Consider the following 27,569-nt stretch of genomic DNA (forward strand, 5'->3'; position numbering starts at 1 on the left):
AAAAACTATACAGTTACAAATTATCAAGTAACTTGATTAATTTAAAGCCAATTTGATTATAACAGTTGTGATATGATGAAAAGAAGAGCACGTTTCTCAATCTTCCATTCATCATTTACAACATAAAATTTCCATTCATCATTCCTCAGGGCCAGAAGTTAGAAAAAAGCAAGTGAAACAATGAAAGTGAAGGCAATGCTTACAAGGAATTTTACTCATACCTGACTATTTTTTACATTATTCTAGTATTATTTTAATTAAGTGAATGAACTGCTTACTATAGGGGTCGACTGATATATTTTTTAGGGCCGATACTGATACAGATAATTAGTAATTAATGAGACCGCTAACCAATTTTTGGAATTGATATGCATTTACAATAAAATTGAAAATCTTTCTGACAATATTTAAAACTTGGAACATAACTAACTCCATCAAAACTTTCATTAAACTCCTTGGGAAAATGCTAAATCAAAATGAAACTTTCAACATCATATACAGAAAGTTCACAGCAACTTAAAAAAATAAAGTGACAATTTAAACAAAAATAGCTCTCTGAGGTTTTAACTAAGTAAAAGTTCCTCCCATGCTGACACTTTTTTTGCACTTTTTAATTAATGATGGTTGATAATGTGTCAACCCCTTGCCTATGTCTTCTACCACTGAACCCTGGGAACTCTAGTATCACAGTGAAAGCAACTTCTTTAAAATTTCTACCAAAAAACTATAACAATTATTTTAAAATGACAATAAAATATCTTTTAAGACTTCAGGGGCTCAAAATTATATAAAATGATATTGAAAACAGGTTTAGGTGTGACTCTGACATAATTTATTGTGGTTAAAACTGTGGTAGTTAACTGGTTAGCTAACCTGTGGTGTAGAAAATTACCCCTATGACCGATACTTACATGTATCATATGTACGAGTATCAGTGAATGCACCATGAGAGGTCAGAGCGCCCCCTCCCTCCCCGCTCCGCCCTGATGGAGACAGAAAGAGACTGGATGTTAACATGCACATGCACTTCATGAAGAAAACAGCTGCTCATTATGAGGAGCTGCTCTCACATGATACACAGTGAGAAGATGAAGAAAATGCATTTCCTATGGTAGTAAATTACACACACATAAAGCCCACATTAAACGTTTTGGAAATCTTTTACTTGTTTGAGGAAAAAATAAAGAAAAAGATAGAAAAAAAAGTTGTACTATTGGGCATCAGAGGCCAAACTGTTATAGGTTTTACGGCAAAAACTACATACACAAACACTCTTGTAGTTATGATGCTGAAGTCAGTCCGGATCTGTACCTCTGGATTAATGATGAATACAAAGAGAAACAAGCAGCCAAACATCTCCCTCTTGTGGATAAACTGCAGTCTGCTTTTTGGTACACAGGTGTTTTCACTTGTGCCTGATTGGAAAAAGAACAAAAAGTGTATTCAAAGCTTCATGAAGTTGCCCTCACATTATTTTGGCACAGCTCCTCCAGCTTCCTCCCTCCAGACTGAGCGCCTCATGGACTTCAGTCATATGTATAGTAGCGTGCTCTGTCATCACATGAAGTCTGCAGGCCGCTGGTAAACAGGCCTTAAGTCTTTTTCAGTCGCCGTGGTGGAAACGTTTGAGCGACAACTACAGTCATGTACATGGTGAATGCTGATGCCATATTCCTGTCCACTTCTGCCAAAATAACCCCCTCAGTCCTGCACACTGGACCTTTAATTTTCAGATTTCATGAAAAATGTGATCAAAAGAACATGCGTATACTTTTATATCATTATTACGTGCGTATTATTATTGTTCACATTTCAGGGAGACAAGAGAGGAATCTGGAAATCAATCTGGATATGTCGTCCTTTCTGGACTTTTATTTAGAAATTTTTCCATCCCAAATTTAATGGGTACAAGGAAATGACAAGGCTGTGAATCACCATGGCAAAAGTGTGAATTTCCCCAATACCCACCGCACCCCGATACATGATGACAGCTGGTCGAGGAGCGTTGCATTTCCTGTCAGAAACAGTCAACATTTTTGTTCTGGAATATAAGGCCGCCGATGTTTCTCTCCCTCCTCAGAGATCAGGATGTTTTTTCTTTAGTTTGACTTTCCTTCAAATCAGTGTAAAGTCTCTTGAAGTGTTTTCCATGTTGCATTTTTACTCTGTTTATACAGAAACACAAAAATAACGGGCTAAGTTACAAATAGGACATGGCAAACTAGTCCGTTCATAATTCATGAGTTCACCTGTCCCGCTGTGAAACCTCCACCTTTCTATTCAATCCTCGTCTGGTCTGAAATTAGTCTAAAAACGGCGAGTCCTCTGACCTTCTTTAGGCCGTCTCTCACCTCCTTATCCTCCTCGATTCAACACCTGCAAAGTCCGTCATCCCATCGCGTAGAAACAGGAGGTATGGGTAAGTGCATGTCCATCTCTTTGAACCCTGTTTCTTTATCGTCCCATTTTCTCCTTTGTGGTGTTGTAAATTCATCATGAGCGCTTTAGTGATGGGTCAATAAGAGAGTTTAGATGGAAGAAGATGTGTTGGAGCAGCACACGGCGGGGCTAGAGGCCTATAGACTGCAGGGTTTGTCTCTCAGCGGTGTTGAGGTGGCCTGAGAACATGCTGTAACATGGCTGCTGGGCGAACTGCGTCAGGAAGTCTGTCAGGTAAGCCTGGAAAAGTCATGATACCATGAAGGTCAATGCTAAAAAAAAAAAAAATTAGAAAAATTTGGGAAAATAATGCTTCCCAATCAGGCAACAATAAATCATCAACAGTTGTAGAAATTGAGCGATTTTTCCTTAAAGGGCTGGCGGATCACACTCACCCAACACTGCCAAACCACCGCACACGCTTACTCACGCCTGGGACACACTGCAGGCATGAGCAGTGCTGCATCTTACACGCTTACGGTGTTCATACTGTGAGCTGGTTGCTGTAATACTGCTGCAGTACTGCTTTAAGAACTCTATTTCCACAATTTAAAGCTCATACTCCACTCATTTATTAAGAACATAGTCAACACGGTCTTGCAAATATTTCACAATAAAGTGCCTTGTGTTCGGGATTCTGTCCACAGAAACCTTATGAGGGCTTTTATTTTGAAACGGAAACAGGAAAAGTTGAGAAAACAGGAAAAGTTGAGAAAAAAAAACCTGGATATATTGTTCTTCCTCCTGTCTTTCACAACTGAATTAAGACTACAGTAAAAGGTGGTATAACATCACTACATCATCACTACATCACAGGTCATATAGAACCTGTTATCACCTCAACCCCCTCCACTCCACCTCCAGCAGGTTTCCTGTCTGCATCCCTAGTAACCAGAAATTATTTTTTTAGATTTTTATTATATATTTTTGGTGCAGGGAAGAAGCTTTCATAGCAACTGCATGCGTGCGCAGTGTGTGATAAGGCCCTGATAAAAACCCTCTGATGAGGATCATTGATGTGATGTATTTCCATATGAACAAAAGATGTAGCAAGATTTAGGGACACATTTTAAGTACTGTATTCCCACAATCTAGAGCACATACTAATTAATAAATTTACCTTGTACCTACCTTGTAATATCAATAATAACTATCAAAACTCCATGTTCACTGTCAATTTCTGCTGACATCCACGCTCGTCATGCAGAAAAATATTAGCAGTCCTCCGTGTCTCTAGATGTGCCGCAGCTGAGAAGCGCCTGACAAGTGCTGCTCACGCAGGCAGTGTGGCTGATCTTACTTATAAAAAAAACTGTTTCCATGATGCTCATGCATGCAGTGTGTTCCCAGCATTACACTATTTACACTCTCAGATACCAGTACAGGGTGTCTGCAGGTATTATAGTTAAATGTTACACTCTTTAAGACCTTTTAGAGATAGATTTACCTTAGAGTACCTTTATTTGTGTTAGTGCAAGACATATTCTTACTTCCACTCATATCCATAAACTGTGTTTGAACTGATTTTCAAGATAATTTAACAATATAAAATTAAATATGTTTGATTATTTTCAACTCATCCTATTGGCACAAATCTTCAGCTAGGTGTTAAAACTGAGATCCTCCAGCTGAAGGACCGTGTCCCACAGCTGCCTGACAAAACGAGACATGTGGAACTGAAAGTACCTGCAAATCGATCTGATATATGGGGTCTTTCAAGGCATCTGGATCATCCTCCTCATCATCCTCATAATAATCATCATCTGTAAGACAGAAACACATCAGGGACCTTACTCACCTGAAACAAAGTTCAACGGTAACAAGAAGAAGCATGAAATGGATCTGAGGACAGAACACAGGAATAGCGGAGGCACTGGGGAGATACTGGTACCGTATTTGTTGGAGGCGATGAGATCAGAAAGCAGCTGCCCTGCAAGGCCTTCATCCTCCTCCTCATCGTCCTCCGCCTCTTCCTCCTCCTCCCACATACCGCTGGAGTCTGAGACAAACAACAGCAGGTGACTGAAAATGTCTGCTGTCCTTTTCTTTAGTTTACGACTCTGGAATCTTTCTGCAAGTCCTGGGTTTTAACAGTACTAACAGTTTTTTGTTTTTTTTTTTTAAATAATGACGGAAAAATCTGGAGGCACACTGGAGGCAATCTACCTTAACTTCACGTAAATCACATCCGTCCTGTTGGTAGCATGTGCATATTGATTAGCTATTGTGTAGTCTTGTCTTTGATTTCATGTACATGACGTCGCTGTCTCGCTGGCTTTAGCCATCACATTGGTAGTTATATCACTACGTATCAGCAAAATGTGATGACAGCTGAGTATCCAAAATTTCTCTGTCCATCTTTTCTCTCCATGGCCTTAAATACATGATCTCTGAGCTTGTTCTGTATATTAATCATTAAAATAAATACATAAACATTAAATGCTATTAATTATGTCTTATCATATTTAATAGATGATGATGTATTTCTTTATAAAGAATTATTGTTAGTATTTTTTGGGGGGGCTTTTGCCTTTATTGTATAGGACAGATCAAGGATAAAGGGGGAAAGAGAGATGCACTTTGGTAATGCACTATACTGTGCACTTTATATGGTATCCACAATACAGTGCAATTGTGTAGTGTATTGTGAGAGACATCATTATGTCAAGAATCTTGCTCTTTTGTATTTTTAATATAAGCTGCAACAATAAAGTGAATCTGAAATACTGGACCCCTGTTTTACAACGTCCCATCTGGAAGCATTTGTATAATTTTTATTTACCTTGGCTCCAGTCTGCTGCATTCGCCCTGCTGGCGTTCGCCTCCACTACTGTCGACAGCTCGTTGATGATCAATTTAAAGATTTTCACTAGCAAAGGAATGTTGGTCCACCGCTCGGGGTCTGCGGAGGAGAAATAACCAGTGAAGAGCATGAAGACACAGAGCTCAATGTTTGGTACATCACTGAGTGGATGTAATATGATGGACAGATTATAAATCTCTGGCTGCTGCCTTACTCTTGGCAGATTTGGAGCGTGTGCGGATGCCGTCTTCAGGGCTGTAGATCTCTTCTCCCTTCACCACGATGTCCTGGAGACGCTTGTCATCAGTGTTGAGACCGTGCTGCAGCAGCTTACAGAGAGCAACCGTGCTGCAGGAAACAAAAACACAAAGATGAGACAAGTTTGAAGAAATCTATGAAAACATAAGAAACAGTAAAGGTTTTCAATAAGGATCGACTGACAAAAGTTGGATTATAACAAACTACAACACAAAACTTTGTTTAAACGACTTTAGCAAAACTGAAACGTTCAACACCATATATAGCAAGTTCACATCACCTTTTTTGTCAGTCAAGTGAAAATTTTTAATAAAAAATGAATAAAAATGTCTCACTGAGTTTTGACAAAGTAGGAGTTCCTCCCATGCTGACACTCTCATTTCAATTTTTGATCATTAAAATAAAATGCCGATACAGATAATTGGCAAAATGCCAAATATGGGCTCCTATAAAAAATTCAGCCGTAAAAAGTACTAGAGCTGCAGCGAATATGATTTCTTAACACTTTCAGACAGACTCCTGGATGCCATTCATAAACTTTAACAGAACAAAAGTGAAAGAAGTAGTTAAAAAAGATTAGAAAAGCAGCTTACATTTGTAGACCAATGCGAGCATGACACACATGGCTACATTATAAACAACCTTTGACTGTTGTTCATGTTAAATGTTAAAATAAATATAACTTGCAAAGTCAAATGATGAATGAGTGTTGACTGACCTGACTTTACCCTCGTACTGTCCGTAGAAGAGGTGCTGCCTGCTCATCCACTCCGTCATGACAAACTCCAGTGCAGGTTTCCCCGTCGGGCCGGGAAGACTGCACAGGAACTCCAACAGAGGCTCCAGCTGGGAGTGAACCAGGTGGGCGAACACCATGATCAGAGACTGCAGGAGGAGTGAGAGGACACACAACAAACAGGGAGGGAGAAACAATGAAGTAGGTACATCAGCAGCATGTCAGAAACAGGTTTGATGCTTCAGCCACACGTCAACTTCTTCCGCGTACCTGCATGACACTCAGAGTCTCAGCTTGCTGCATTTTGCTCAGAATCGCTCGGAGAATCTGGTCCAGCTGTTCGCCGAGCTGAGTCCCCGCCCGAGAGATCAGAGTGGACACCAGCCTGCCCACGAAGGCGGCCGTGAACTCGGAGGTCCGGGGGTCCAGCAGCTGGTTGACTACCTGCATGACATACCAGAGGCCGCTGTTCCCCTGCTCGTCCCTCCACTGAGCGATCTGCTCCAGGGCGACGGAGACGTACGCTCGCAGACACTCACCTCCATTCTGGAAGTGGCGAAAACGCAGAAGTAAAAAAGAGAATGAGAGGAGAGCGGTGTTGCAATATATGTTAGTGTTTAAATCAGCATCAAAAATTATTTATTCTTAAAAAATATATATATATACATATATATATGATCTCGTAATACATGTGAGGACACCAAGTTTTAAAATGTATTTTTACTGGAAGCAGCTCATAACCATTCTCCTGCTTCAGTTAATTTGCTCGTATTTTGATGAAATGCTAAAAAGTTGACCAGCGCTGGGTATACCTGCATTATAGTGTTGTCATCGGTGCGTAAGGTGCACTGTGCCACCACAGGGAACGCCTGGCACACCAGCATCTCTGACAGAGGGGGTTTGGTGTTTCGGACGACTGTTGTCAGGATGTCGATGGACGTCTGTGGAGAGGGAGAAAAGTTGTCAGATTCTGTTGTGAATCTCCGGGAAAAACAAGCCACACAGATTATTTTGGATTTTAGTCTGGTAACATTTTCAGACGAGCCATATCGAGACAAATCAAAGTTTTTGATGAACTATGTCAATGTGCCGCAGTCTACTCACAGCACAGAGTCCAGAGGGGATCTTGTCGGGGGGAGCCTGCATGATGCTGACCAGCGTTGGTATGAGACGCATCTGCATGGGGCCCTGGCAGCCTTCGATCTGCGCCAGCTCCTTAAAGATGTCCTGAGCCAGGGACGCCACCACAGGGTCTGAGGAGAAGAGAGAAGATTCGAAACCAATCAAATCTATGTGTCTCTTGACCTCACAAGTCTACATCTTCTCTGAAAACTTCTGAAACTGAATCCAGAAAATCCATGTCAAAGCATTAGAGACAAACTGAAAAGTTTCCCAAATCTTGACAATGTGTCCTCTAGTTACCCTTTAAATGACAGGAGGAAAAAGATTTAAAAAAAAACCAAAGGAAATCTAAGTTCATACAGAGGACGTGGTCAGAGGAACTACTGCAGTACCATTGTTATATTTAAGGAAAATAGCGATGGTGAGGGGGCAGATCTTGTTCTCGGCGCTGGTGGTGAAGGCCGGGTCGACGGTGCACACGATGCACAGAGTCTCCATGACGAGGGTGAGCACCTCTGAGCTGAACTGGGCGGCCAGTTGGACCAGTCCCTCGAGGATACTGGGCAGGAAGGGCTGAAGGACATGGGTGCTCTCTGACAACTTAAGCTGATCACAATACCTGCAGAATAACATGGCGCCAGTGAACAGACAGTATCCGCCCAACATCTCTATGATCACTTAGTGACACTTATGAACTTTTAAAACAGCCACTGTCAGGCTAACAACTCCTGCAGGTGTGTATGCGACAAACAAACAAGATATAATGTGGTAATTATTGAGCTTTAGAGGAGCTGGCAGGTTTTTGAATAAGTCAATTTCCCTCACAGTTTATGAAAACTATATTACTACTTTCAGCATGACCACTGAGAAGATCTTGGTGTTTTGATGCTAACTGTGTAACAGTCAGACGAACAGCCTGTACTGTGGGTAGATGAAGTTGCTTAGCTCGCTGTGTTAGATCATAGAAATAACAGAAGAGCTCTGTGTTTGGGTGCCAGCACAATAAAACTGTTAAAAACACATCTTGCTCACCCCCAGATGGCCCTGACCGCGGAGATGCGGACGGAGGGCGGCTGGCTGTCGTGGAGGCCGCTGACGGTGGCCTGGAGGAACTGCTGGATGAGCTCAGGAGACATGGCTGCTGTGAAGCGACTGGCCGCCCACAGAGCACGGCCGAGGAGGAACGGAGACGCCGCTGGTCAAGAGAAACAAAAACAAGAGCCGGCAGTGAGCACAGTACAGGCAAGAGAGAAAGAAACAACTGCATTTATGTAGCACAAGAATTTAAAATTGTGTCATTTTTTGTTACTTCAGAGTAAGTAAATAATATCGTATTATTATAGAATTGCCTTGAAAAGAGCTACTTTGTTTTTGACAGGTAATGGGTCACCATGCTACTCAGAGAGCAGTTATCCTGCAGCATAAAGGCAAGATGGATTTAAGAGTTTTTAAGATTTTTTTGATGCCATCCTCAGATTAAAGTATGAGACAAATTTTCTAAAGTCAAAATTGACAATTTTATTTTGCCTGAATGTTTATTGTAACATAAAAGATAACTTTATTTTCCAGTGAGGAAGTCAGATGATCTATATAAATGAATGAATGAAGGCTTTATTTCAAACATGCGAGAACAAAACAAAAAGCAAGAACAAACTAAAATAGTCAAAACAAACATAATTTTCTCAACATGTTCGAAAAGGAGCAGAAAGAAGCATAAGCTTATTAAATCCTGCCCCTGCTGATTGATCATCCTTTGCCTTCCTGTTTCTTTGGGTTTTTTTTAACATATTCACAAACATAAATAACAAATATGTTTACATATGTACATATTACCAATAACCCGAAACAAACAAAAAACAAACATCTACACAAACATCATCTGTGAGAACATCTAGTGATTCTCCCTGTACCTTGTAAAAACCATGTGTTTGTACCGCTTTTTGAGCTATTTTTATATCAAATGTTAGACCGGAACACATGGAGGAAAATTAACATATTATGTTATCATTAAAGTATTTATTTGGTTTACCAACAGAAGTGGGAAATATCTGGCATTTCTGGATGGTTTTCTGGGTGATTTTCTGTTTCTCAATCTGCGTGTGAGATTCCACTGCTTGGATTGCCATCATGCCGAGTTTAAGAAAAGGAATTTACTAAATCATTTAACAGAAAAATAAATGCTACCAATTACTTTGAGATTTTACAAGGCAATGTCAGAAAAAAAGATTTGAGCATTTTTAAGACTTTTGAAGGATTCATTTAAGTTGATTTAATACCAATTGAGTCCTTATTTTTAGATTAATAAAGTCAATACCTTTTAAGACTTTTTGAGGAACCCTTGAGAGTTGGTACTTGTGGTAGATTTTGGAGGATTTTATGCGGTGTTGTTGATTCTTCTTCTCAGTTTCAGACTCACCTGCCAAGTTGAGATCAGCGAGGATAACACCGGCCAGGAAGCCGTGCATGTCAAACTGGATTCGCCCATTTTTCACATTCTCTGTGATGATGGTTTTGACAGAGCCGAGGGCCAGCATGCAGGCCTCATGGATCTTCCACCTGGTTTGACATATAACAACAAAACAATAACTTTTCTGCCTTCAGATATCAGATGATAGATATACACACTGAACTTCTTCTTGAAATGCCATGCTGCGTCCTAAACGTCCTCTACTCTGGCAGTCTTGTGGCGCAGAAACAGAGTGTCAGTGTAGAGTCTCTCCTCACCAGTGCTCATTGCCGCTGTTTTTGGCCTGCTCTGCCTCCTGGAGATGTCTGGTTGCTGCTGCTGCCAGCGCTGCTGCGCTCTCATTCTGAAACTCTGTGGCAACGGCCTGCGAGCAGAGGTCAAAGGTCACCATCATTATACATACTCTCAGAGTGGACTGCAAGGATCTGACCTGAAACAACTGCAAACTTATAAATGCCGGACATTTCTGACCCCTGTTTTATGTGACTGCACTGCTCAGAGTTCCTGTGATTCAACGCTGCATCGAAAAAAATCACTGCTCATAAGTAAACAACCGTTTCCAGTCGATTTCAAGGACCAGGGCAATGTGGTTCAACAGACGCCTCGAGTGTTTGCGGAGGCTGTGTGTGTAGGAGAGGAAAAAGGAGAGCAAGAAGGCATGTTTCTTCAGGATTATGTGTAGAAAAGTTATTAGGCCAGACTGTAAGTGGATTTTGTTTATCAAAAAGAGCAACTGACAGACAGAAACTAAACAGGTTAGATGTAAAATGCACACACTGATAGCTGAAGAGATTTTAAGTAAACTCATTCAGCTATTAAGTTACACAATAAGGGATTTATCTAAGAACTAAGAAAGCAAAGCTGTTACACCAAAACTGAAAAGTAAGCAGCTGCAGAGTCGATGGAAATGTTAGCAGAGTGCAGGTCTTTTAATGAAGACCATCCTCATGTTTTCTGGAAATGTCAGAAAATAAATGTATTTTGGGAAATGGTATGTACGGGCTAAAGCAAATACTAAGATATGAGGTCACTAACAGTTGCTTGGTGCTTCATTTAAATAAATTCTCTGAAGAAAATGTTTGCCAGTGATAGATATTTGATCAAAATAATGCAAGTGGCAAGAAAGCTATCACTGGGAACTGGGTAAAGGAAACACCACCAACGAAGGACCGACGGCTAACAATTCTGGAAGAAATATTTTCAATGGAAAACACATACCGAGACTACGAGAAACACAACTAGAAAGAAAATAGGATAAATAGACTCTATAAAGACAACACTGGAATGTAACAATAATCAATAGATACACTAATGTTCAAAGTTGTAAAAATGCAGCTTAGCTTTTGTCTTTTGTTTGTTGTTGTGTTGTAACTGCAAATACGATTTAAGTGGAAAAAAAGAAAGCAATGCTGTAGTGGAGGTGTTATTTTAATTTGGGCTTGAAAATTACGTTTTTCACAAAGATTTGTTGTAAATTTACAGGCTGTAGGTTGAAATCTCACCAGCAGCAGGTCCTGAGCTGAGATTCTGACTGAGTAGGAGAAGGTGTCATCGTCCTCGTCCTCTACAAACTGCTGGGGGTTCGCTGTCCACACTTTGATCTGAAGAAACATGACACAAACGTGAGTTAATCAGAAATATAATGTAAGCAGACGACTGCAGTACCTGTTCAAAATGTCATGGGCCTGCGGTAGAGCTGCCTGCATCTTTCTCTGCAAACAACTTTACACTTGACAATGTGCTTCATGACACCTGAGCAACACACCTGCCAAGTGTGGAAGTCGATGGGATACAAAAATCGAAGCAAAGATACACAGACAGACATAGTCTCTATCCATTTTAGTCAGCTATGCTGTATTGATGTTTTATTTTTTTTTTCAAAGCTCAAACTTCCATCTATGGTAACAGCCATTTTATCCACGTGTTACGCCGTGGCTTCACTAAAGACGTCACAGACGTGAACCGTTTACAGAGCGGCAGCTGCAACACTACGCCTCGACTATAATCGATGAAACTGGCTGCACCAGGTGTGAGAGCAGCACCTAAGTGGTGTGTATGTGCCAAGAGGATCTGCTCTACAAATGTAAAAATAGGCCAGTCTTCTATTAATATTTTTACATGAGGTGTATATAACCTTTTTACATAAAAACAAGTCTTTTTTTTTAAATAAACAACCAATATAAAGGAGATTTTGCCAGTACCAGCTGGCAATTGCTTAGTAACTTTATCCCTTAAATAGCCCACTGTAGTCTGTAGATATTAACTAATCCATATTAGGGGTCTACCAATATTGTTTTTTCAGGGCCAATACTGATATTGAATATTCTTAGTTAATTAGATAACCGATATTTGGAACAGCTATGCATTTACAATAAAAATGAAAACCTTTTTTGTCAATATTTAGAATTTGGTACATAACACATTTCAAAACCAAACTCTGTTTAAATGCCTTTAGCAAATGTGTAAAGGACATGTCGCTGGACATTTGCTTCGCAAACGTTCTGCATCCGTTACATCTCCACAGCAGCCAAAGCGTGACGGTAATTCCTCACCTGGTCCTCAGTGATCTGCATGTACAGGATGATGTAGTAGATGAGTTCAGGCAAAGCTTTCTTCACTGTGCTCTTGAACTTGTTGTTTTCCAGCAGCGTGTGGACAAACTCAAAGATGCTGAACACCAGATTCTCGAAACCCAAAACCTCGCCTGCAGAAACACACCAAATACATTATAAGATTTGAAAAGGTGCTTCAGTGACGATGCATTCATCACATACTGCAGTGAAAGCATTCTGCTCACCATCTGAGTCCACAGGATCGTCCACTTCCTCTGTGTAGTTGACTTCTGTTCTCACATAAGTACAGACTTTGTTAAGGGATACTGTTATTAACGAGGATTTCATTCTTATTATTCAGTTCACTCAGTCTGATTCAATCTGAAAATATCACAAATTTATTTCACAAGTAAATTTAACAGTTTTGTTAATTGCAATTGCATTTTTTTTTATCTTAACATGGAAGTGTTTTTAATTTGCTGAGTGAGCAGGTGACTTCCATGTAGCGGACTGACCTGCTGCAGTGAGGTTTATTGGAGTTTCCGAGAGGATGTTCAGCAACCCAAAACTCATAAACTTCAGGCTCACAAGTGCCCAAAAAGGAAGTCAAACCTCTTATATATCATATGTTTTTAATCCCAGATGGAGGCTCTTTTTACACTCAAAGGTCTAATCACTGCTTTTTAAATACAGATACCAGCAGCTATTCCAGTATAAAATTAGCTAATAGTCTCATTATTATTGTAAAGGATATAAAGCTGCACTTTCTGTCAGTGTATTCCATACGATGGGTAATATCTGCTGCATGGAGGACACCATGGGTTTGGGGAAGTTCTTCACCAACGCTGTCACAGCCTGAAAGAGAGAGGATGAAACAGAAGAAGAAATACAGACACAAAGTTTCAATTTTAGATAGATACAAATGCTTATTTTTAGAATACTTTTCCCATGTTCTTTCTGTATAAATATACAGCTCACAACTATTGCATGTCACAATCATCCTACTGCTCCAGAAAAAATAAATAAATAAATAAATTAATATATATATATATATATATATATATATATATATATATATATATATATATATATATATATATATATATATATATATATATATATATATATATATATATATATATATATATTTATAATTTTCCCTGTCCCTTTCTCTCCTCCACAGCTGAACAAACAACTTTCACTGATGATTTGAGACATCTGAGGTCACGCTGAGAAACTACTCAATGATCATTTTGGTCTCTCACCTTGAGGACTTCCATCTTGAGACCGCTATCAGACGAGGGTCCATCAGGCATCTGCAGAGCCTGCACAAACGCTTCTGTGAACTGCTGCACCACGGGGAAGATCAATGCTTTGGCTGCACCCTACAAACACACAAACACACACACACAGACACACACGGACACACACGGACACACACACACACACACAAAATACATGAGGACAATGTCCGGGGTTCCTACAGGTTAAGACAAGTTATATTTAAGACCTGTTAATGCCACTCTGAGTGAAATATAAGACAAATTTTACAATAACGAACACTGAAGAAAGAATATCATGAACCCACATCAATTGCTTAGGGTTAGGAACAATTTTGTCAAAAGTTTAAGGTAAATAAACGCAATGTTTTTTGGTCAAGTTAACAAGTTGGATGAGCTATTTTAAATGCTAAAAAAAATAAAACTTTCTAAAGTGGAACACATGGAAAACATAAATTGTTATAAAAGTATGCATATGGTCTTGCAAAAACCTTGTTGCTTCCTCTCCTTATCAGCGTGATGGTAATTCGAGAGGCACTCCAGTGATTATTAAAATTATTACATATTAATACCAAATAAGGCTTTATTTTTAGATTAATGAATTCAATGGCTTTAAAGACTTTTTAAGGATCTGCGGGAACCCTAATTTCACAAAAACTGATTTAAATAAATCCCCAAACTGTCTGTCCTGTTTTTGAAAAATTAACTCTTTCAAGGTAATTTATCAACTGCAACTCAGTAAATTCAAACATTTTCCATGGCAAAAAAAGGTTTAATCAGAAGTTAATATGTTCCATATTGTAATTCATTGAAACTTAACCTATGATGTAATTATTCAAAGAATATCTAACAGAAAATCATCAGTCATCTTGTTGTGAGCGTCTCACCTTCTCAAGCTCTTCAATAGCACAGATGAGGTTGGCACAGGTGGTGAATATCTCCACCGCTCTGGATCGCGTACGAATACTGTACACCTGCAACAGTTAGGGGACATCAAGATTTAGTCAAACTATAATATAACACAGTGCAAAATATACGATGGGATATGATCTGAACACAAAATGTATAGATCCTACTGGTAGCTGACAAAATTTGTGTATTCAGAAAAGAATAAAATGCTTAATATGCATTAAATAAAACAACGTTTCAACAGGCAGGAAATGTGTGAAAAAAATGTCTCGTCCTACTTTTTCACAACAGTTTAAGGTCAAACTGAGATTAAAGTTCACTTAATTGTATCTGAAGGCAGCCTCCTTTCAAAGACTCTTCTCCATGATGCCCATCAGCAATTTTTTGCGATACAAATACACTTTATTCTGCTTAAATATATTGTAACACTCTTGCTGCAAGTACAGATGAGAGTTGTATCAATACCTCAGCCATAGTGAAGATCTTGTACATTTCAGGTAAGATAACCGGAGCCACCAGCGGCATCTGTGTATCTGTCACCTCCCGAGTAAACTCTGGACATCACAGACAAAAGGTTGTTACGAAACACATTTAAACACATTTACAAATTCCAACAGGAGGATTTACTACTTCACGTGTTTATTTCTTTAAAGTATGAATCAAATAAAAAAAAATACAAAAAAAAGGGGGAAAAAGTTAAACACAAAAAATAGGGCAGCTTTACGAGAGCGAGGACAGTTTGGGGCTCCAGGTTAACGTAACTTGATCCCAGCTACTGCCTGCACTTCACTATGAACCAAGTTAGTACTAACATAAACAATTAACCGCAAGAACAGCTGTAAAGGGCAAACATTTCCAAGTTAAAGAAAAACTCTAAAAAAGCATACCAGCCTCCAAAAATTCACTTTGGTCAAAACAAACTTTGAAAGCTCTGACACCATATGCTATGCAATGTATGTAAAAGTTCAAATGTAAATATAAAATGAATGAATGCATTGTGAGTTTCAAAATTTAATTTTACAGCACAAATGACATATCGCTAGTGCTGAATATAAACACTGCCTTTAGAAAAGTTAACTGATATTCTCATAAATGCTCTACTATCACTGCTGCTCTCTAAAAAAAACTCTTTTATTTTTAAAAAAACTTTTCTTTTTTTCAGTGGGTTTGGCATCATGTTCTCCAGTACGTACATGTGCAACTTTGGTGTGTTTATTTGTATCTAATTACATACCTGTGAGGACCCTCATGGCTCCGTGCACAGCATTAACGTCTCCGCTGACCAGCATCTCCATCAGGAGGGTGAACAGCTGCGGCCAGGCCTCGGGCCAGTCCCAGTGGGCGATGGCCGACACTGCGTAGGCAACACTTGAGCGTACTTTGCTGATCGCCTCCCGCAGACCGCTTGGCAGCAGCTCCCTGATGGCGGCTTTAGCCTGAAGGGGGGAAGACGGGAGTTTGACAACATTTGGCTCAAAAAGTCCTCTGAGGTCAAATTAAAATGGTGTTCAAGAATACTTTTGAGAGATAAAACTTCTGCCGGTAGCAGAAATGTGTTTAAGGTGAAGAGTGGTTTACGTGATCTGTAGTTTCAGGAGGCCTGAATTTCTCTGACTGGGAACACCAGTGAGTCTCCACATACTGCTTCAGGATGACGGATGCTAACTGCAAACAGACAACCACACAGATAGTTATTACACTGCGCATTACTGATACAGTTGGTCACAGTCAGGACAACACATACGCAGTTCAATAACTGTCCAAGACCTTTTTTTTTTACATGCATGTCTGTGGGCTGAACATCTTTTCCTCCGTTGCAATTTCAACTTTTTTACACTCACCTGACGGATTGCGAGCGCTCCCTGAGGGTCAACTGTGAGCTCTGCCAGATGGATGCCAAACTCTACAACAGCACGGACAAAAAAAAACCCCAACAATTTATTAATTAATGTAAAATAACCAGAGAGCTCAGAGCACACATTATATATCAAAGCAGGCTCAGCGCATTGATTAAGACAGACAGCTGCAGTACAGGGAGGATTCACATCAAGTGTTTTTCACACAAAAAATAATTACAGTGGATGTAATAAGGATTTTAAGACACTGATAAACAGATTCAAAGAAATCGCAAACCAATCCACACAGACTTCTTTCATTGCTGCCAAGGACAAAATACTGACTTCTCTCAAATATAATGGAACTAGATGGTACTTGATTTGTGTTGCTCACGATGCCAAAAATTACATCTGAAAAACTCAACAGCATTGTCTTTTTCCAGAAATCATGACCCGGTTACTCAAGATAATCCACAGATCTTGTTGTGAGAAGTTTCATCTAGGAACTATTTTCTTTCTACCAAACTACACCCGTCAAGTGTATCACCGTGCAGAAGGAAGTGTGCATCTACTCATGGGAGAGAGACTTGTGCTTGTGACAACATGAGATGTAAACATCAATGGCATTAAGTTTGGCAGGTGTAGTTCAGTAGAAAGAAAATAGTTCCTAGATGAAACTGCTCACAACAAGGTTTGTGGATTATCTTGAGTAACCAGGTCATGGATTCTAGGATTTTTCCCTTTCATCCATAAATGAATCAAGATACAGCTTCTGCAACATGATAAAAAAAGAAGTGTGATGTAGGTGAAAGGCCACAGCTTACAGGCAGAACAAACAAACATGCTAACAGTCTCTTAGCTGCATCTAAATATGACAAATGTTTAGATGTTGTTGTTAGCCTGCGTGCTACAATAAATGACAACATTGACATAATTTGGTTCCACTGCGAACAACAATGCGCCACCATCCCATGAGGCTTTAAAGCCTGCAGAGCATGCCGGATTGAACCTGGCCTGACAGGCATGCAGAGTGTGAGCGATAAATACAGTCCAGGATCAGCATCAACCTCAGCTGTGATCCAGCCCTCTCTCACTGGGTTTTACTAGGAGTGACATCAGGCGCCAGAAGACAATGTTAGTGCTGACAATCATACACAGCGTCTGCCTTAGAGAGGGGCCAGCGGAAAGGGTCGGCCTCGCTGCGACGCTGCAGTACAGCCGACAGACAGCGTGCACAATTAGCCTTTCAACAGGGACACGAGGATCGCAGGACAATGAAAAGTTTAGTGGAGTATAAGCTACAGCCACTAGCAGGTACTGTATACATCTGTCCCAAGTGAGATCTTTATCATCAAAATGCCACAAAAATGTTTGTTATAGGTATTATAACTACAATACAAAAGCTGTCACCAGTGGTTTACCTAAGGTATCATGTCAAGCTCAAGGTGCTTGTAAATTTCATGAACTATATTTTGAGACCTTTAATGACCATTTAACGGTAATTACAACAGGAAATAGAGCAATTCTGTCATTGCTTAATTAAAATATAATAGAAAATCTATTCTTATTTAACTGTTTATTTGCCTACCTTTGGATAAAGCATTTATCTGGTTTAATTTAGCATTTGGAAGCTGCTACAGTAACACACACAGTGGTGTAGTGGAGGGCAAAAGCAGTGTTGGAGGAAGTATTCAGATCCGTTAATTAAGTAAAAGTACTAATACCACACTGTAAAAATACACTCTTACTAGTGAAAGCACTCTACTGAAAATGTTACTTCAATAAAAGTAAGTAAGTACAATTGGGGAAATACCTTTATGTATTAAAAGTAAAAGCACTCATGCAGAAAAGTTTAAATACATTTAATAAATGAAAATAACTTCAGTAGTCAAAATAAAAATCAGCAAAGGCTCATGTTTTGCAAACTGGAACTATGAAATGTTTTTGCATTGAAAACATGAACTAAATGATTATCAAAATAGTTGACAATTAATTTTCAAATCAATCGACTAATCATTTCAGTTGCACTTGTATATTTTCATATCGTTCTTTTGCAAAATTCTTAATTTGTATAGTAACTAGTAACTTGAGTTATCATGGTAGTAGAGTAAAAAGTATAACATTTCCACCTAAAGTGTAGCAAAGTACAAGTAGATAGTGGCATGAGATACACGTACAGTCAAAGTACCACAAATTGCACTTTAGCATGGTACTTGAGTAAATGTACCTCATTACGTTCTACCACTGGATACACCACATATGACCACCTCTTTTTCTGCCTGTTTACAGTATACCTTCCTGTCAGCCAAAAATCAATAGGAATATATAGAAAAGTATACTCACTTCCTCACTGGTAACATACCCATCTACCTCATCACCCTCCTCATCATCTACCACTACTCCACTCAATGCATATGGCCACACGCACGTAAATAAGTGAGAACACTTAATGCTCAATAATATCTGCAATTCATATATGCATGAACTCATGGTCAACATAATGTCTCTGGGTCGTCTTGCTTTGGCTTACACTGAAAAAGAAAGTAAGATCTTGGACTGTTGTCCTCTTTTGTCCTCTGTCTCCTGATGTTGGTGATGAGGGAGGCTGGCAGCCTGTGAGGCGGGATGAAACCCCTGGAAGACATCTTCGCGGGAAAATCTGTCACCCGGTGTTGCCATAGCGACAGTGGAATGAATTCATTACTTCCAATTTTTGGGATTAACATTAATGCTGGGACATCTGGAAGTCGGTTTTTATCTCAATGTAGCTCTTAAAACGTATAAACGGATTAATAAACGGCCGGTTCGGGTGGTTAACGGTTCCGTTGCTGTCATCCCCCCGTTCAAAATGACGTTACCAGATTCTAATGCGCTCGAGACCACTAACGGTTCTGAATTATCACAACATTTAAGCTAGTTTCGTAAAAATAACGGGCAAAAGAAGCTAACTTACCGCTAACTGAACGTTTTAACCGGGGCAGAAGAGCAAACCGGTGCCCACCCTGTTGCTGTGCTGTTAAGGCCGGGGTCCTCGCAGTCCCCCCATGTGCTTATTAACTCACTAGCTAACGTTAATGATTACACTTTTGACACTGTTAGCCGTGACTTCGTGATCGCGTGAGTGTGAGCACCTGAAGCCAGCCACCTCCCAGCTCAATGGTAGCACGTTTTCACGAGCTTTTTAAGCTAACTTGGTCATCACCAACTTCTGGAAATATGGCCTACTGGGAGACCAACAGCTAACGTTAGGACAGTTAGCTACTGCTCAGCCTAGCAAACATATAGCACTGATAAAAACAGCTGTCCGCGTGGTGCCCGTCTCTGAAGAGGCCCGTGCCGTGAATGAGTGACACCACCGGGTAGCTAGCCCCCCGTTAACTCCCTGAAACTACAAAGTGGCGACCACTCACCCTCTGTCACCTCCAGCACTTTGATCTGCTCCTCCGCAGCGGCGCGCACTTCTTGAACCGGGGACAGAATGGCCGTCAGCGTCTCGATCAGAGCCTCCTTCAGTCCCTGCTGTACCGGACCGGACCGAGGAGTACCCGCCGCACTCATGTCCGCTGTGTTCGCACCCGCAGCCCGCTACAGAGTCAGTCCACCCGGGGAGGAGCAGAGAGCCACAGAGGCGAAGCGCGCCAAGGCATGGAAACGTGGAGGCGGAGTCTGCGGGGAGGAAGGAAGCACATTTTTTTGTCGTCCGGTTGGTTCGGCCCACGTGTTTTGTTTTTTGTTTTTTTGTTTTTTGGCCTGGCTTTGTTTTCAAACTCTGGCTCCCTCTTGTGGAGCGGGGGAAAATAATTATGCCTTTAAATCTAGTGCTGTCTGAAATATTTGTCTATACAAACTCTGGAAAAAAAAATAATAAACCACAGCAAATATATCAGTTTCTCTGGTTTAACTAGTTCTAGGTATGTGTTGTGGTACATTTTTGTTTTATTCTATAAACTACTGATAATAGTTTTCCAAAATTCAAATTAAAAATAATGTTGTTTAGAGTACTTATTTGCAGAAAATTTCAAAATTACAAAAAAGAAGCAGTGTCGGACCTTGAATATTGAAATAAAAGTTACCTTGCTGAAAAAAAACCAGCTTGACCAGCTTAAGGTGGTTAAACTGGTTGACCAGTTCTATTTGACCAGCTTAAGGTATGTTTTCGCATAATTTTTGATGGTTTAGCTGGTCATACCAGCTTGTGATGGTCACTCTAGCTGGTTTATCAGTTGAAGTTCCTGTAAAATTGAAACCAAATCAATGTCCTTGAGTGTAGAGAAATAGCATGGAGAAATAGCAATGGTTATTATTATCATTATGGCTATTCTTATTTTTGAAAAATATATATAGCCTATATATTTAAATCTGGGGTTATTTAAAAACATTTGAGGCTGCGGCCTTGGATGCAGGCTTTAAGTCGCCACTGCATTATACTAACAGGAAAACTGACAATAGTGTGCACATCTCCATCAAATCACAAGTTAAACATCTACTGCTGTAATCCACCCTAGGGATCAAAACTTGCAGGCGTGGTGCAGTTGTAGCCACAGACCAAAAAATGTTCAGTCTTACATTTGATAGGGATGTAAAACACCTACTTCCATTATACAGTCTGTGTGTAACCACCTGCATTAACATCACTGATTAGGTTTTTGGGAAATGTACACTACACAACCAAAAGTGCCATCCTGGTTCAGACACTTCTGTGTACATTTGGGCTGTTTTTCATGGTTTAGACAACGCCCCCTCAGCTCCCATTGAGGGAAATCTTAATGCTGTCACACAGACTGGTCTCCAGGGGGTCCCCAGAAAATTTTGAAGTTTATTTTCAGGATTTAAATCGCTACAGAAATAAGGCCAATTTGAATACGAGTCATAAGAGTGATGATTCTGATTATGGTTTTCTCTTCTTACACGGTTATCTCAACTGTAGTTGACAACAGGGTGCAAAATTCCCCTTTTTTCCAGCAGCTAAAAGGCTTGTGAATGTTCAAGTTTTACCTGCCTCTTGATAAATTGCCATTGTTTTTTTTTTTTCAGGTTGGCAAATGACACAAATCTATCAGCCACTTGCATATTTCACCAGAATTTGTCTCCTGGACGGGGCTGGAAATCACCAGAGGCCTCACTAAATGATACTATTACGACACAATACAATACTGCACTTCTCCATTCTTCACACAGACAGCAGGGATATCAAACCTCTGTGGAACAACGGTGTGAGGCGTGACTGTCGGCCCCGCTCACTCTGCTGTCACTGTGGAAGTGGGTCTTGTTACTGAAAGAGGAATTACCAGCTTCTCCTCATAATCCTGTTGCTCCAACAAGGAAATGAGGAGTATCAGCAACATGAGACGAGCACGTGACGCTGTTTGCTTCCTCTTGAACATCTTCCGAGGAATCTTCTTCTCGGGTGTTAAATGTCTTCTTTCAGGAGGTCGTCAACAAATCTTTAAACCCTGGTATAGTTTGGACGGCTTTCGAATAACATATTACATAATGTTACTCCTTTTGTAATAGTAGTGTGCCATAAACAATGAGTAATGTTTGCACAGGTCTGTCTGTGAAAAGACTTTTGTTTTACACAGCCGCTAAATGAGCCATAAAACTTAACCAATTGTACATTTAACTGTATCTAAAAACTCACGCCCTCATATTTATGTACTTGTGAGTCTCAGAGTTGTTTTTGCTCAGTGCAGCTCATTTAAGTATTTGTGCAAAATACACAGATAAATTATAGAAAAACCCAACAAATACTGTAAACACTTGATGCCAGAATAGAAAGAAAGCCAGATTGGGTTTCTTCTTTCGAGTTAAAATGAAACTCGATTTGCTGCGGCCTGTGTGGTGGACATCAAGGTGAGCACAGGTGAGGCGGTGTTGATATAAAAATAAACTTAGCATTGAATGTGATCTGTTCTTTCACATTATCACCGCCGTACATCTTGAAGGATTAAACTGGAGAGGGAAACCCGGGGATTCAAATTGCTCAGAAGAAATAATTATATACTTGTTAACATGTACCAGTAAAGCCAGTCAGTGTGTTTTGGGATTAAGTGTTTTGTATATAAAGCTTGTTTAAAACCTCATGTCTCCACTGTGGCTCTTTGCAGAGCGGCAAAGGCTGACAAACTACTTTTTTCCCACTAAATTCTTTAATTATTCTCCCCTCAAGTGTCATCTTAAGTCTATCAATACCTACGATACCAGTAAAATCTGATCTTAATTAAAATAATCTTAGAAACCGATTGCCTCGAAAAAAGGTGGTAAATACGACTATAAATCTTAAGATTTTTCTTTTAAATCGAAGTGTTAAATTTACTTTACATTTAGCTGTATTTACTTAACTTTGTGAAGTCTTCACAACTTAAAAATGACAATATAAATAACCTTGTTCTTTTTAAGTGTAAGCAACTTCAGCAAACTAAGTTAGTCTAACTTAACTTCATCATGACAAAGAGGATTTCGCAAAAGTTGAAGTTAGGAGATCTGTGAGTTCTGTTTAATTTGTTTAAGAAACGACTAGTTTGCAACCAGCAGAATACAGATATAAAATATTGTATACTTGGTTTACTGTAGTTGTTAAAAAATTAATTAAATATAACTACATTTTAAGTTAACTTAACAATTACATATAAACATAAATGAAGACTAATAGTTATATTTACATACTTTTTTCAAGGCAATCAGTGTCCTAGATTTTTTTAAAACTAAAATCACTTATCAGATTTTACACTATGCTATTTTTTTTTACTTCAGACTATATTAAATAATAATAATAATAATGTTAAGTGTATAGTCCTAAACAATCCAGCTCTCTGCAACTTGAGAAATAAGATTCTGATGTCATCTGTGAAGCAAGACCACGATGGACATTACATTTGTATCTTTGACAAAAATCCTTTGCCAGTTTAAGCAAAAGAATAATCATCGAAAATTGTGAAGATACATCTCATGTGCTGTGAAAAGTGAGTTGTGCAGGACGCGACTTTGGCAAAAGTTTCATGGTAAAAACCGTCATATTCCTCCGCAGTGATGGGTGTCAGAAACACAGACGAGTTGACGCTCAGTTGCCAGTTTATGAGGAACACCTCGCTAAAACTAAAGCAGTCTGAAACGTCAGGGAAGTAATGAATCTTTCTGTAATGAAGTGGAGATTTGTATTTAATTCTTGTTGAAGCTGCAGCTGAACGCCAGTGTCCTCCTTCAAATCACGTCTGAACACATTTATTACCGTATTCTGTTATATTTGGGTAATTTGTCCATATGTGCGTATTTATCTGTGTATGCAGGTAAGAAAGGTTGCTTGTAATAACTGATCATCATTTTTACAGTCGACTTCTCTCATGTTGTTTGTTTATGAATTTTAATGTGTATTTTCTTTGTTATTTCTGGTTTTGATAAGCATAAGCCAGAACTGGAATCAAGTCACTGCTTTGTAAGTCACAAGTTAGTTTCATGTCTTTGCACCCAAGTCCTAAACTTACAGTCTCCAGTCCTAAACAAGTCATAATGAGCTTTTCACCAAATAAAAAGCCATTGTACCAACAGAGTAGTAATATATTCATTTTACAAAAATCAAGAATGCTTTTTAAAGTGTTTACTTATTTTTTAAAACTAGTTTGTTAGAAGTTGTTGCGTCTCAGTCTGTAATTTTTGACCTGCACGTTTTGATTAATCCAATTAATTTTTTATGACCACTGCATAGTTTTTATATGCAAACAAAATTATGATGATCAGTACAGTAACATTAGTTCTTAATGTTTTACTGCAGGCCTGTTTTTACTTTTTCTGCTCAGTGTGATCTTTGCTGTCATTTATCCTTTCTTGTATTTTCCTGTAAAATGTTTTGGGTTTTTTTTTCTTTCTTTTTTTTGTTATTGCTTGATGTTTTCAAGTGTACGGGGGGTTCAGTTTGTATAAGCCTCCGGCTTCTTCACGTCTCCTGACACATTTCTTATTTTTATTCATCTTGATTTTATGCAGTTTTTAACTTTGTGCAAATAAAACAAACTAAACTAAAACGATGGCTCTCTCCTGCAGGTTGACTGGATGCTGTCAGATTGGTTCAAACAAAGTGGATCTGGAGATTTAAGTTCTGACTTACTGCAGATGAATAGCGTGAAGTTGGCTGATTCGGGAAATGAGAGAAAATGATTTATGGCACATTTTTTAATGACATACTTTTTAATCTTTGGGCTTGGGGTAAAGTATCTGGTATTTTCAAGGTAAAAAGCTCAAGTTCAAGTGAAGTCACTGGTGTTTAAGTCCATGTCCAATTTCAAGTCCCTTTTGGTTTTTGAAAAGTCTAAAGTCATTAAATTTGTGACTCAAATCTGACTTGAGTCCAAGTCATGTGACTCGAGTCCCATCTCTGGTGGTAAGTTTCAAAATAAACTTTATTATTGTTAATCGTGTCGTGTTTTACTGTCAAACATTTCGTCTGTCCTCACTGATATAAATGGAGTGGGCCAAATACAAGAAACAGCTCTCACTGAACATTATAAGCTTCATGAAGGAGGATTTGCTGCAGGACTGTTGTATCAGACTGAGCTTTCGGACAGGTGTACCAAACAAACTGGCAGCCGAGCGTATGTGTGCAGATGTGGAGAGGATCGAGTGTACTCAGCCTAAGAATGAACCAAACACTAATACAACTGTTTCTTCTTGTTTAAGCAAAAAGAATTTGGTTTATGTAGAAACAAGCAATGTTTTGCAACTGGATATTTCCGTCTCCTTCAAAAGAGTTAAAGCTAAAATAAAATAAAAAACAAAAACAAAAAATAAAAACAAATGAATACCCATCCCACTGCACCCAGAATCGTCACCTTCTGAAACGTATGCAGATGTTACTGACAGAAAGCAAAGGAAACCTGGGGAACAGCTCACAAGGGGGATAGATATAAGTGTACAGTACATATATATAAAATATAAAATCTGAAATATATTTTATATATATTAGATTGTGTTAGGGTTCTTTCACTACACAGCATTAAGGTGGTGTGTCTGATTATCTTTTTTTTTCTTAATTTTTCTTTTCAAATCCTATTATATAAACCAGAGGAGAGTTAAAGCAAAACAAATGAATCAACGAACAAACAAATGTGGGGGAGAAAAAAAAAGAAAAAAAGAAACTAAGCAACAGACAAAAGGCCTCCGCCCCGATCCGATGCCCCTCCCCCCAGCCTCCAGCGGAGGGGTGAGCCAGCACGGACGAGGTGGGACAGACCCGTCCAGCTGTACAGCGCAGTGAAACATAACTTACATATTAGCTCATTTTTACACGTACAGTCGTGATCAAGGCACAGGGATCTTCTACAAGTTAATTTTTTTTTCTTCAATAAAGTTGTACAAAATAATACATTTTACAGTCTGTACAAGAATAATAGTCCAGCAGTAAAATAAAGACAGACGTACTTAAAGCCGGGAGGGACGGGAAGTGGGAGATGTGAGAGAATAAGACGAAAGGTGGTGCTGTGAGAAAAAAGAGGACGCCGTGGGGTGGGGGGCGGGGGGGGGGGCGTGCGTGTGTGTGTGTGTGTGTGTGTTCCCGATAAAAATGTTGCATCCAGTCTTGATAAGTCTTCATGCTTTCCTTTTGCTTTTTTCCTCATTAAATAAAACTTCTCCTTTATTTTCTGTATGTTGAGTCAAATAGCAGCAGGGGCAAAGGGCAAGGATGTATGTGTGTGTGTGTGTGTGTGTGTGTGTTTATATGTATATATATATATTTTTTTCGTGTGTGTGTGTGTGTGTGTATGCGGGCAGGGGGTTAAATGGTGCACGAAGGCAGATCACACACACAGTGTACACCAACACACAACACGGGTAAAAACTAACAAAAACTTAAAAGTTGATTTGTGTTATTACAGGAATATATAATATTTATATTTATATATATACATATTTATATACACACATATATAAATATCTATATATATAGCTTGGATTTTTTGCACTGCATGAAGTTCACTGGTATGCATGATTTTATGCATTGTATGATATTTCTTTTTTTTTCTTTATTTTTTTTTTTTTTTCTGCCGTCCCCCCTCGATTCTTGAAGAGCGGAGTCATGTGAGCCGTGTGGTCTGTTCGAGTCACGCTCACGTCCACAGGCAGTTAGTCAATTAGTCCGTCTGTTCGGGGCTACAAAAAAAGGCTCAAAGCCCTCCTCTGTATCAGTTTGCCACCTTCCGTGTCCATCGTTCTTTTCTCCTCCTCCGTCTTCAGCACGTGGTGAATAAACTCCTCTCTCTTAGAATGCATTATTTAATTCAGCCTCTGCCGACTCTCAAAAGCAGGACTTTAAAAGGATCCGTCTGTGTGTGTGTGCATTTGTATGTGTGTGTGATATGAGACATTAAAACCCATCTCAGGGCTCTCTAAATGTCTTATGCTGTAGTGTGTGTGTACCTGCAAGTGTGTGTGTGTGTGTGTGTGTTGATATATCTGAGAGAGAGAAAGACAGCTAAAAGGAGGGAGAGCCTGCGCTGAGGGGTTCCAGTCCTGACCCTCGCTCCTGGGTCAAAGTGTAGCAGAGGACAGCGGTCAGTCCTGGCTAATAGGTGGTGAAAATGTTGCTGTATCCTCTCTTAAAAAAAAAAAAAAGAAAAACGTTTTTCCACTGTTCTGTTTTTTTCATATTGTAGGAGTTGTTTCAGGATGGAGGGTCCGGTTGTTTGGTGAAGTTGGTGGAAGTGGAGGGCATGATTGGCTAACTGGTCGTTGGGTTTTGGGGGGAGGACAGGTAGGTAGATAAATAGGCCGGACGCCGCTGCCCATCACAAGAGCTCATACTGCCGTAGGTGCATCCTCTGAATGATGTCACGACAGTCATTGAAGACACGGCGGATGTTTTCTGTGTCAACTGCGCAGGTGAAGTGGGGGTAACAGTAATGTCGTCCGTCCCCGCTGGCTGTGCTGATCCTCTGAAAAACACAAATGTACAGACATGTTAGTGCTGGAGAGTTTTTGTCTGACAGCAGATATAAACAGTAAGTTCTGGGTTGCACTGATCACCTGCGAGCCTTTGTTCTGTTATTATACATATTTGTTTTTTTGCCAAAAAACAAGCATGGACCAACTAAGAAAAAACTGCTATATTTTGGTTCCAGTTGAAAATCAACTTTCTGGGTTAAAATGCAATTTTTATTTATTTTTTTATTGAAATGCTT

General features: G+C 39.5%; 2 protein-coding genes and 1 long non-coding RNA gene across 3 annotated transcripts in view; 1 reads left to right on the top strand and 2 right to left on the bottom strand.

Moving 5' to 3' along the window:
* Nucleotides 1-1,840: 1,840 nt before the first annotated feature.
* On the bottom strand, nt 1,841-20,078 carry ipo9 (importin 9). The gene is made up of 24 exons (XM_042505538.2): nt 19,812-20,078; nt 16,408-16,469; nt 16,145-16,231; nt 15,801-16,002; nt 15,032-15,120; nt 14,545-14,631; nt 13,643-13,762; nt 13,132-13,232; nt 12,623-12,681; nt 12,378-12,529; nt 11,328-11,426; nt 10,083-10,189; nt 9,775-9,914; nt 8,391-8,553; nt 7,751-7,977; nt 7,341-7,489; nt 7,049-7,177; nt 6,507-6,782; nt 6,219-6,385; nt 5,457-5,590; nt 5,222-5,341; nt 4,331-4,438; nt 4,126-4,202; nt 1,841-2,679 (listed from the first exon to the last, which is right to left on the bottom strand). The coding sequence occupies exons 1-24, from the start codon at nt 19,957-19,959 to the stop codon at nt 2,569-2,571; spliced, it is 3,114 nt and encodes a 1,037-aa protein (XP_042361472.1). The 5' UTR covers nt 19,960-20,078; the 3' UTR covers nt 1,841-2,568.
* Nucleotides 7,886-14,538, top strand: LOC148190213 (uncharacterized). Its single transcript, XR_015778975.1, has 4 exons — nt 7,886-8,092; nt 8,397-8,600; nt 9,763-11,447; nt 13,561-14,538. It is a non-coding gene; the product is annotated as an uncharacterized LOC148190213 (long non-coding RNA).
* Nucleotides 20,079-25,055: 4,977 nt separating the features above from the next.
* The window catches only part of LOC121957044 (guanine nucleotide-binding protein G(s) subunit alpha-like), a 46,380-nt gene continuing 43,866 nt past the window's right edge, over nt 25,056-27,569 (bottom strand). Inside the window, exon 12 of the mRNA XM_042505551.2 lies at nt 25,056-27,323. Within this exon, the coding sequence (XP_042361485.2) occupies nt 27,177-27,323 (147 nt within the window). The 3' untranslated portion in view covers nt 25,056-27,176. The remainder of the gene's footprint in view (nt 27,324-27,569) is intronic.

Source organism: Plectropomus leopardus, chromosome 2 (genome assembly GCF_026936395.1).
Source record: "Plectropomus leopardus strain MGB_pleo_1.0 chromosome 2, ASM2693639v1, whole genome shotgun sequence".
NCBI lineage: Eukaryota > Metazoa > Chordata > Actinopteri > Perciformes > Serranidae > Plectropomus > Plectropomus leopardus.